Source organism: Rattus norvegicus, chromosome 13, assembly GCF_021556685.1.
Source record: "Rattus norvegicus strain SHRSP/BbbUtx chromosome 13, alternate assembly SHRSP_T2T, whole genome shotgun sequence".
In the NCBI taxonomy this organism is placed as follows: Eukaryota; Metazoa; Chordata; class Mammalia; order Rodentia; family Muridae; genus Rattus; species Rattus norvegicus.
This window is the reverse complement of record NC_141546.1, coordinates 106,082,484-106,094,201: the sequence shown is the minus strand read 5'-3', so window position 1 is coordinate 106,094,201 and position 11,718 is coordinate 106,082,484. Positions and strand designations below refer to the sequence as shown.

The following is an 11,718-nucleotide window of genomic DNA, read 5'->3' as shown; positions in this document are numbered from 1 at the left end:
TTTACAGTTGGGGAAGCAGACTAAGGAGGGAAGGCAAATGTCTGAGGTTGTGGTCACTGACAGAAAAGGCAAGGTCCAAGCCCAAGGCCTCAGGGTGCCCAGCCCAGTACCCTGCACTGTACCAGGCACTGCCTGAAGAGTCCAGCACCTCATCTAGAAAGGCCAGTCAGGATGTCATCATGTCTAAGTCTGTCCTTTACAGAGGTCACTACCAAGGCTCACAAGGACAGGTGTGTGGGTCTCAAACGCGAGTATCTCCTCTCACTGGGGACTTTCAATGGCCAACAGAAATCCTTGCAATTGTCTTTATTGCCCCAGAGACAATAAGCTCCTCCTCACAGCTCCTTACCCCTAGGCTGGGTCTCAGATTACCGGTAAATACTTGTTCTCCCTTAAGATATGCCTTTCCAGTTGGCAGGGTTTATTAAGAGTTACCCTGTCACAGTGGAGAAGTCTGTCTCTGTCTGTCTCTCTGTCTGTCTCTGTCTCTCTGTCTCTGTCTGTCTCTGTCTCTCTGTCTCTGTCTCTGTGTCTCTCTGTCTCTCTGTCTGTCTGTCTCTCTCTCTCTGTCTCTCTCTCAGTTTGAAAAAGTGGAGTGCTACCATTGAGTATGGCATGTCCATCAAGAACTTCAGGATCTGTAATTGGGTTTAGGACAACAGAGAAAGGGAAAGAAAAAAAGGGAGAAGGAAGGGGAAAGCAGGACCTACGACCAGAATATGCGCCGCTAATATTTAACGGGTGAGGACTGGCTACCATCAGAATGTCTTCTCCTTTATCTTCAAGCTGACTCTGAGGGAAATATCATCATAAATATTATTACTCTGACTGTTATGTTTTATAAAGGGAACCAGGATACGTTTGGGCCAGGTGTGGTGGGAGGGGTGCCGTGGCGAACCCATGCTGAGGCATCCCTTCCCCCTGAGGTACCAGCCATATCATGGGTAGAGTGTAGAATAGAATTTATTTAGTGCATGGGAAGGGGGAAGAAGGCGGGAGGGAAGGAGGTGAGTCAGGTCAGGAACACCTGGAGGTGTTGTGGGGGAAGGGAGAGAGGGACAAAGGGGCCTGGGAAAGAAAAGAGTCAGAGAAAGAAGGGAAGAGAGAGTAAGAGGGCGGGCGCGCAAGAGGAGGGGGCGCAAACAGCCGGGTTTTTTTGTTTTGTTTTGTTTTTTTATAGCAAGCCAGGCCTACCTGGCTGTTGCCAGGTAACTGTTGGGCGGAGCCTAGAAGGAATGCTAACACTGATATTGAAGAGGAGGAAACCGAGTGAACCTAGCATTCAGACCGAGGCACACAGCTCCCAGGCAGAACACTGCTCTAGTGAGAATGTAGAGAGTACCCACAGCTCATGCTGGAATCCGTCCCGCTTAGGGCGCAGACCTGCTATGGTCTCCATCCCTTCCTTAGCTCGCTCACTGGGTCCTCGTTCTCTCAGCCCTAAACTGGAGCTAATAAGGGTACAAGGGTACAACTGGATGGAGAGAGAGAGAGAGAGGGAGAGAGAGAGAGAGAGGGGGGGGGGAGGGAGGTGGAGGAGGGAAAGGGAAATACAACAAAAGAGGAAGCAGAAGAGAGGCTAGCTAGGGCGGGTGACTACCTTGGGGGCTGTGGCAGGTTTGTGTGATGATGTCTAACCACAGGCGCGCATCCCTATACTTCAGGTGCGCTCCTTTGTAACATGAGGATGTTTAGAGTCTCTCCCGATCTATCCTTTATCCCTTTAGCTTCGTGTCTTGAGACTTACAAGTAGACTTACAGAAAGCAGTCTCAGTATAGCACACCACGCCCAGCCTTGCCTTCCTCAGAGTCCTGATCCAATATAAGCTGTTTGTTAAGCTCTGATCCCATTCAACACATTCAGCCCTTTTCTGATAAAATCTTATTTATAACTCGGTCTGTAATTTAACTCCAGTGAGAGGAGTCTTTGTAAAAATAAAAGAGGGTTTGCCAACTGTAGTGTACGTGTGCTTATCTATGTTTTTCTCATTGCTGCCATAATTTTCGAGGCTTAGAAGAGGAACATGTAGGGTTGGAGGCACAGGTTAGTTGGTGGAGCACTTGCCTAGTATGCAGGAGTCTTGGATTCAATCCCCAGGACTACAAAAGAGAACCCCACTTGTACTCTATACCTCAAAGGAGCTAATCAGGGTCTCCACAATGCAGACAGCCACTCCTGCTTCACGGGCAGATACATTTTCTGAGCACCTCAGAGGCGTGCTACCTGGACCTGTCGCAATCCTTTACCAGAATTATAAATCCAGACATCCAATAGAGACCTTCAGTTTGACCCTCCAGATGTCCAGCACAGTTCTTGGTGAAATCAAAGCTTGTGCAAGGAGAGATCAGAAGAGGACCCTCTGGGCTGGGTCAGAAACCTTCCCTGGTTTCAGAAGTGCAAAGCCACTTCCCTAGGAGATGTTCACGGCAGGGGGGCATCCTGTGGGTGGGCAGAGCGAGTGAGTGGAAACCACAGGAGTCTGTGCTACTTACTCCCTTATGGATCTCAGAGCGAGGGATGGTCTGCCTGCTTACTCATCCATCAGAAAGCAGTGTTCTGTGTTCCCCTCTGCACAGATCTGTTGCCTCTGCTCCTCGCCATGCAGCTGAAGCTCAACATCACCTCTAGGCTACATAAGCTGCAGTGTCCCTGGCTCCTGCAGAAGCACCCCACCGCAGCTTACAACCTAGAAACAGGTTCTTAAGCAAATGCAGGCTGTGGCAGGGATGAGCACCAATCCTGACCATACAGAAACACCTCAGTTGGGGTTGGGATTTAGCTCAGTGGTAGAGCGCTTGCCTAGCAAGCACAAGGCCCTGGGTTCGGTCCCCAACTCCAAATAAATAAATAAATAAATAAATAAATAAATAAATAAATAAATAAATAAATAAATAAATAAATAATAAATAAATAAAAAGAAAAAGAAAAAGAAAAGAAAAAAGAAACACCTCAGTTGTTAACACTGCTGATTTTCCTCCACTCTCTCATCCGTCTATAAGATAACAGCTCTCGCTCAAGCTGTGTGATACACAGTAGTACGGTTGTTTCGGGGAAGACGGAGAGGTTTTGGAAAACTCCTATTACCTCAGAAGGCAACTTCCTCCGACAGGACAGGTCCAGATGAAACCAGCAGCAACTCTTAGGGTAGCGGCACTGACTGTGGCTATGCATTTTAAGGTCAGCAAGTACTCGGATGTTAGACAGTATGCGCTGAATTGAGCAACCGGAGGTGTGAGCGAGCATGGAGGGAGGTGTTAGGGAACCAGTGTGGGCAAATGTTGCTGGCTTGCTCCCTATATTTACTATGCCCAGTCCTTTTTCTACTTCATCTACTCAAAAACTTAGTTTGAGGGGCAGGAGATGTGTCATGGTAGTTAAGAGCACTTCCTGCTCCTCGAGGACCAGATTTTGGTTCCCAGCCCTGACATCAGGCAGTGCAGGATCGCCTGTGACTCCAGCTCTACGGGCATTTGACACCCCCTTCTTCTGGCTTCCATGGGTCATGTGGCATACTCACACATGCACATAAAAATTATTTTAATTAAAAAATATTGGGCTGGAGAGATGGCTCAGTGGTTAAGAGCACCGACTGCTCTTCCCGAGGTCCTGAGTTCAAATCCCAGCAACCACATGGTGGCTCACAACCATCTGTAATGAGATCTGATGCCCTTTTCTGGTGTGTCTGAAGACAGCTACAGTGTACTCACATATAATAAATAAAAAAAAAATAGTTTAAAAATAAATATGAGCTTAAGAGATAGTTCAGCAGTTAAGAACACTTGCTCTTGCAGGGGCCCCAGGTTTGAATCCCAGCACCCACACAGCAGCTAATAAACATCTGTAAATCCCAGTTGTAGAGGATTCAGTTCCTTTTCTGACCTGAGGGCACCAGACCCATGTGGTACCCAGGAAAATATTCATACCAGAAGACAAGCTTAAGACAAATTGAGTTTCTTTTCCCTGTAAGGCCCAGTTCAGATTTGCTGGTATGACCCAATCTGTCGTCATCTCCATCTTTGGACGCCAACTCTGTATCCTAATCTGTAATCCTTGGTCTCAGAATCCTCTCCACCTTAAACTGTTTCTCTAGTCACACCTCCTGTATCTACTGGACTTGTCCCCTGCGTGTTCGCTTTCTACTTATTGTGTATTTGTTTTTAAAATGTTGTCTCCCAGCCAGAAGCACAATTCTTGAAACTCATCCAGTTATCATCTGTGCTACCCTGAAATAGACTCACACCGAGGTGCCACCTTCTACATATAGGTGTAATCATCATTCATAACTTTGCTTAAAACTACAAAATACAAATTACCAATAGCAGGGGGTTAAACATTAACAATATCTCACAAATTTATGCTCAAAACCAAGCATTTTCACAACATATTGGCCCCACTGCGAGTGAACCTTTCTGTCCCTGATAGACTTTGATTGTTCATCTTCCATACCACTGCCCTCTTATCTGTTAAAAATGCCCATTTCTTTTACCCACTGCAGTGTAGGAGGGGAGGGCCACGAGCACAAACGAAGTAGATACTGGAATTAGTTTATTTTTCTACTTAACTTTTAATAAATGAGAAGAAACACAGTAGTCTTGTCTCATATAGAACATTTATAATACAGAACAATCCATAAAGCCTCATGGTGAGGTAGGAACAGCTTTGGAAACAACACACAGTCATAGAACGCACAGAAGTTAGGGAAAAGGCTGCCACACTCGGGTTCGAGATGAGCCGTAGCAACTGCGCCGTTGGCCCAGAGGACGGACGGACAGGCAGCAGCAGACAAGACCAACACGAGAGCGTCTCAGAGAATCAGACACACTAATAATACCCCATTGTGCTGTTTCAAGGCAGACCCATATCATGGCCATTTGTGTCTTTTATATAACCACGTATTAATTCTGTTACATTCTCTTCAGCATCCTTTTTTTTTTTTTTTTTTTTTTTTGCCTGACACTGAACTTTAATATATTTTTGGTTTAAAAGTTTAAATTGATTAATATACAAAAGGCTCTTGTGCCAGTGAAAATGACTGCTAAATATTCCAGAGCTTGTTAGTAAAACAAGAGGATCACCATATACATACACATATGTATATATGTATCAAAATAGTATCAGTACAGTTCCATTCTCCAGACCGTGAAGCACTAGGGCAGTTTTGATTACAAACACAATAACAAAAGCCTTCCACTTTCCCAAGACCTCTTAACACTGTTTACCACTTAACTGAAACGCAGTACTAAAATAAATATTTTCTATTGTAGAACCACTCTCCAAATTTTTGTAGGACTACCTTAAAACAGCAGGCTAATGACTTTTTTCTTGTTCAAATGGTATCTGCTTGTAAAACAGTAAAAACATTCAAAACCAGTTTACCCAACAAATACCTCACATTAGGTTTCCTTTTCCCTCAAAATTCTCAAAATGACAGATGCTGACAAGACACACACATATAAACAACCTCCCGAGACTCTCCAAAGTAAACTTGACGGAAACCCTTCCTGCTCAAGGGTTATACATCTTAGGATAAAGCTACCCAGCATTTTGTTTTGGGTGTGAAAATGCCATAAAATGTCCAAGGATTGTTTTTGTGTTCAAGCCTATACATCTACAATGTAGATACCCCCCAGAAAAGAATTACTCCTACAAGTTAAAAGATGACCATGGGAAATCACGCCCATTGTTCCCAGGCTGCACATGGCTTGGAAGGGCCCCTGTTTGAGTGGACTGTGGGAACATGCAGCCCTTCCTCACTCAGCTCCAGAGGAGCCAGGTCCACAGTGAGCTGGCTCAAGTAATACGGAACCAGGGAGCCTCCCACAGCCCTGATGCAGTGAGAGGAAGCACTTTTAAACAATGGCGGAGTCCCAAAGAGGCCAAGGTAGCTCCTCATTTTCTTTCAGGAAATAAGCTATTTTGGAAAAGACACTCAAATCCCACAACATTTAAATATAAAAAGTCTTTTCTTCTTAAAGATAATGCTAATATAGCTAAAAAATGGGTTAGAAAGTGCATTGTAAAGAAATAAATAATTCTCTAAAACCTCAAGGTAAGTTGGCGCCCACGGAGTTTGCTATGACAAAACACCTTTGAGAAAAAAAAAAAAAGCCTACGGTACCACTTTTTTACATAGAAGCCACTTAACCCAGGCCACCACCACCTTAAAGCACTTCTGAAAGTCAGACTGACACAGCCCTCATCCCCGTGACATAAACCTGCCCAGAGCATTCTGAAGGACACCTCCTGGATGCCACAGGCTTTCCACTGCCTTCCTGTACCACTGTGGAAACACTAAAACCTTCTGCACAGAGCTATCTGAGACATCTGGAGCTCCCCTCACACCACTCCCAGATCTCTCAATTTCATGTTTTTTTAAAAAAGCAAACTTGCTAAAGTCAAAGTAACCACCTGCCAAGGGGTTAGACCACACATTAGTGAAGCATTATGTAGGCTGGATGGTTGGCCCAGTGTAGTATGTGTGAACTTACAAACTATGTTCCAAAAATTACATTTCTTATCAGAAAATCCAGCTGTTCTTAAGTAGGCCCATTGCCAGCAACAGGCTCATTACCCTAGGGGAGAGACCGACCATCCCTTAAAGTAACTGTCATATGATAACACTTTCATTTTCAGATTATTAAGCAGTGAATTATTTCAAATCCCAAAAGTTAACTTTCCCAAAAGTAGTCAGCTATAAAAGTTATTGAAGTAGTCAGAATACTTTGTTCCTAGAAAAATAGAGCTATACATAACTGATATTAATAATCACTTTCGAAGACAAAAATCTACATTTCCTTCACAAAGCATTAACCTTTCTCTATCAAGGAAAATATAACTTAAAAATCTTCAATGTCTGTGTTGGATCTGAAATCTGTGGCAATGGAGCAGCCGTGAATGACTTCCTGGGTGTAAAGTGCGAAGCTAAAGACCTGTTGCCTTCCTCTGATTGGTTTTGCTTTCTAAAGTAATATCCAAATTGCATGAGCCATCTGATTTCATTCTCAAGTCACTGGCTCTTGGCTAAGCACACACTGTTGGCTACACATCTAGAAAGGTATTCAATCCATCTGACAGGTCACTATGGAAGTTTTTTTAAGACACAATTTAATAGTTTGCAGTTAAGGAGTCTGCATTTTCAAAACTATTCATGCATTTAGAACTTTTAGCTCAATGTTGCTAATACCAGTCTTTGAAAGAAAGCAACACTGGCAGAAGTGTTTAGACTGACTTTGGTAGAATAAAGCCATTTGAGATTTTCAAGGTAATTTAGAGCTATAATCTCCACATTAATAGGTAATAACTGACATATTGCCTTCTTCCTTGCTCTTCTCCCCTATATGCTCTACAATGTGTAAACTCTAACTCATCTTGTGAATTACCTCACGGTTTACTCGACTACTCAGAAGTGGAGAACAGAGTAGTAACTAATCTCGTTTCCTGCTAATAGTCATGACTTGCTCTGGAAACATGCTGCAATTATGCTAGGCTTATGATCTCAAAGGGCACGTAACTACCCCTCAACATCAGAGGAAACAAGCTTGATGACTTTAAAGGCCTAGCAATTACAATCCTAACAGATAAGATATAACAATGGGGGAAAGAAAAGCAGAGAAATTCCAGTAACAATTTTATTTATCCCCCTAATTTTTATCATGGGAAAACCAGGAATCAAATGTCATTATGTCATATAAGGTCTATACTTACTTTAAACAAAAATGTAACATAGTGTTAAACTGGCTTTCAAAGCGTGCTCCAGCACAGCTGCACTATGCACTAGTAATCGCGAGGCTGTGCTGTAGCGCACTCTATTCTGCAGTTCCATTACGTTCTGACAAAAATAGAATTAAACTGTGCGACCAGACGAGGACTTCAATTACACTACGTGGCAAACTTAGCATTTCAATGGAGTCTATTTTCTCTTGCAGTTTAAAAGCAAAGTCAAATATCACATCTTTCTCAAGGCTCACAAAGATGATTCGGGCTGTTTGTTTGGCACATTTTTAATCTCTATCACCACAGCGGGGACACTGCCTTCAGCTTTAGTCCTCCTGGGCTTCTTCTCTAGGTTTTCACTGAGTTCTAAACAAGAAATGCTAACTGTTGGAGCCTTCTCTGCCTCCTTTCCAGAATGGACCTGTGGCCGTGTCCCACAGCACTGCTTCAAAGCACACTGAGTTCTGCAGGCGAGCTCACACGGGACGACACTTGATTTAGAGCCTACGCTAGCGAATTCAGGCTGGATGGTGGTGGCGTGAATTCCATGATTGTGAAAAACATCTTTAATGGTTTTGGCCACCTGCATGTATGAAGCTGGGTCTTCACATTTTATATGAGCAGTGGCGATGATCCTGCTTCCGGCGAGCTGCCAGACGTGTAACTCATGGACTTCCTCCACTCCTTCAACATCTCGTAGCTCTTTTACCAAATGTTTGATATCAATTTGCTTAGGAACAGTCTGTAGAAGAATGAGAGCGGACTCCTTGAGCAGTGGGTACGTCGTGTAAAGAAGTATACAAACCATTATAATGCACAGGGTTGGATCTAGGTAGAGGACCCAGCACGGACCAGCCTCGTGCATGGGGGCCTGGGTGCTGTTCATCAGCTCTACAGACGATTTGCAGGGATCAGGAAAACACGGGTTCACACAAAAGTCGTCTTCAGTACAACCCTTCCAGGAAAAGTAGAAGACCAAGGCATTCACAACAACGATCACAGAGCCCAGGGCATCTCCAAGGACGTGCAGAAACACTCCTCGCATGTTCAGCTGTCCAGCCCTGTTGTCTTCTGATTCCAGACTGTCTGACTCCTGGATGAGATTCCCATTTACCTGTACATCCACTGGATCATCACTTCTCAACTTCTCTGGCTCTACAACAAAACAATACAATTTTAACTACGCACATTTAAAGTGTCCATAAAAACATCCTGTCTGGCGGTAAATTTCAACTTGTTTCATAAAGCACAATAAAAGTGTGCTGAGAGCAATTCACAGTGAGCTGGCACTGGGTACTGCCAGTACACAACAGCAAAAATTCAACTGTGTCACTGGGTTACTGTTCCTTCTCGTTCCTTCCCACCCTCTCTCACCTGCCCCCCACTACTGGGTTAGTGTCCTGTAAACATTCTACTTCACTTCTCTGAAACATACAAGAGAAGCAAAATTTAAGGTGACCAGTTAAGTAGCACTGAGGACTTACGTCCTCTGACACAAACTAATCTTAGGTGAGTTTCTCTTTACTCTGTGGCACTAGGTAGACTGAGAAAATCGGCTCTAACGTAAAATATTCATCATGAACATAAAATATACTGTCTTGGCAGAGGAGTTTACACACTGACAAATCAACAACCTGGGGCTATTGCTGGGTGGTGCAAGCCTTTGATCCCAGCACTGGGGAGACAGATGCAGGAGGAATTCCGTGAGTTTGAGGCCAGCCCATTCTACAGAGTTAGTTCTACAGACAGCCAGGGCTACATGGAGAAACCCTGTCTCCAGGAACCAAAAACAAACCAACAAGCACAACACAACCTGAAGCTATCAATGAAGTTGGAAATCAATAATCACTTAGTAACCTAAAAGTTCCAGTCAGACAGCACACCTGGGCAGCTTCATCTTCTCCTTTCTATGTACCACCTGCACTTCCTTAACATGTTACTATGCACTGGAGAGGTTAAGCTGCCTCTGTATGGAACTTAAACAGATACAAACAGCAAGGAAAAACTGGAAGGAACAAAACGTTAACATCGAGCCTGGGTGGTACCGGCTGGTTCTAATTTTTTTTTCAACACTTACCTTCCAAATTACCATCATGTACAGTGTGCTCAAGATGAAAAACGTTCATTAAAACCCCAAGGGTAATACATCACCATTGGGTCTAGTCCCATTATGCCAGACCCGAAGAAGTAAGGATGCAACATGCCCTGGCAGGTCCCTAAACTGTGATTTTACGGATTAGGCGGTCGGTTCTGGGAAACACACACTCACAAAGGCCGCCTTTAACCAGGGCCCACACACCCCCAACACATCATTATCAAACTTGTACAGTGGGCACGAAACCACCGCGCACCCGGGCGCGGGGCGTGGCACCCACCGCGGTCGCCAGGGGGCGCTCGTCCCGACCCCTCCGGCGCTCACCTGCCTGGTCCGCCTTCAGCCCGTTGGAATTGCTGGTGTTAGCCACTAGCGTGTTGGTCTCCTCCTGGTCCGGCTCCTGGTCCGGCGCCCGGCCCGGCGGCGCGCCCGCTTCGCCCCCCGCGCGGCCCGCCTTGCGCGCGCCCTTGGCGAGGTGGCCGTGGCCGTGGCCGTGCGAGTGGCCGTGGCCTGCGCCCTGGCCCTCGCCGCTGTGGTGGTGGAACAGGCAGAGCCCCAGCACGTTGACTAGCAGCCCCGCCACGCCGACGCTAAGCACCACGAGCGGCTGCTGCATCTCATGCGGCTCGATGAAGCGCTCGACGGCTTCCAGCAGGATGGCGAAGCACAGCCCCGTGAGGAAGATGGCGTTCACCAGCGCGCCCATCACCTCAGCGCGGATCCAGCCGAATGTGTTCTTCTGCGTGGCGTGAGTCCTCCGGGCGAAGCGCTCGGCCACCAGCGCCACCACGAGCGCCAGCACGTCCGACAGCATGTGGAAGGAGTCGGACAGCATGGCGAGCGACGCGGTCACCCGGCTCACCACCACCTCCAGCACCATGAACATGAAGGTCAGCAGCAGCATGCACAGCAGCCGGCCGCGGTTGCGGCCCCAGCAGCCCATGGCGGCGGCCTGAAGCTCGGCGCTGACGCGGGAGCGGCGCTGTGGAGAAACCGCCGGCCGCGCAGCTACTCAAGCGCCGGCGCTCGGCTGTACTGGCGAGGCGGAGGGCGCGGCGGGCCACTGCGTACCGAGGGGCTGCCGAGCATCGGACCGAGGCGCTCGGGAGACCGCGTCCGCAGCGACTGCGCTCGGCCCGGTGGCGGCCGCCGTCTTCACCCCCCCGCCTTTGCAGACGGTTTACAAAAAAACTTTGCTTTGCACTCGGAACCCCCGTTTTCACACGGACCCGAGCGTGACAAGGCCCCGGTGTCCCGCCCCCCCGGCCCGGCTCGCCTCCCCATTGGCCAGAGCTGCCTCACGACAGCCCTGGCGTCCCGCCCCTCCTCAGTCTCTATTGGCTAGCGCGGCGGAGGGGCGGGAGGGGGCGGGGCGCGGCCGCGGGAGCTGGGGGCGGGGCCTGTGCACTAGGGAGCGGGGCGTGGGCCGGGGGCCGCGGCCGGGTGCAGCGGCGGGCGGTGCGGGGGAGGGTGGGCGCGGGCCGCGTGCAGCGGTGGGCAGGCGGCAGGGCGGTGGCGCTGAGCCCTGGGGCGCCGTGAGCAGTTCCCGCTTCCCGCGGTGAGGGTTCCGGGCCGTGGTTCCCCTGCTCCGGCTTGGCCGTCCCAGACTTTGATCCTGCGAGCTGGGTGCACGTGGGGGCGGCTGGGTGACAGGTCGGCGCCCAGGAGGGGCGGGGAGTTCGGGCTGTGCGGGCGGCGGGGGCGCGGCCGAGCGAAGAGCTGAGTTAGGGACTGGTTTGCTAGCAGGACAACCCCAGCCCCGGGAACACTTTCCATTCAGCGGGTCTCACCCGGAGGGCCACCCCCCGGGGCAACCGTGTGAAGTCAGCCTGCCGCCAACACTCTAAGGTGTGGGGTGCTGACTTGGGCGGGAGCCTGCTGCGTGACTTGGGCAAGTCACCTAATCTCT

General features: G+C 48.0%; 1 protein-coding gene across 1 annotated transcript; it reads right to left on the bottom strand.

Moving 5' to 3' along the window:
• Positions 1–7,050: 7,050 nt before the first annotated feature.
• Slc30a1 (solute carrier family 30 member 1) lies at positions 7,051–10,924 on the bottom strand. The gene is made up of 2 exons (NM_022853.2): positions 10,134–10,924; positions 7,051–8,869 (listed from the first exon to the last, which is right to left on the bottom strand). The coding sequence occupies exons 1-2, from the start codon at positions 10,750–10,752 to the stop codon at positions 7,965–7,967; spliced, it is 1,524 nt and encodes a 507-aa protein (NP_074044.1). The 5' UTR covers positions 10,753–10,924; the 3' UTR covers positions 7,051–7,964.
• Between the last annotated feature and the right edge of the window lie 794 nt (positions 10,925–11,718).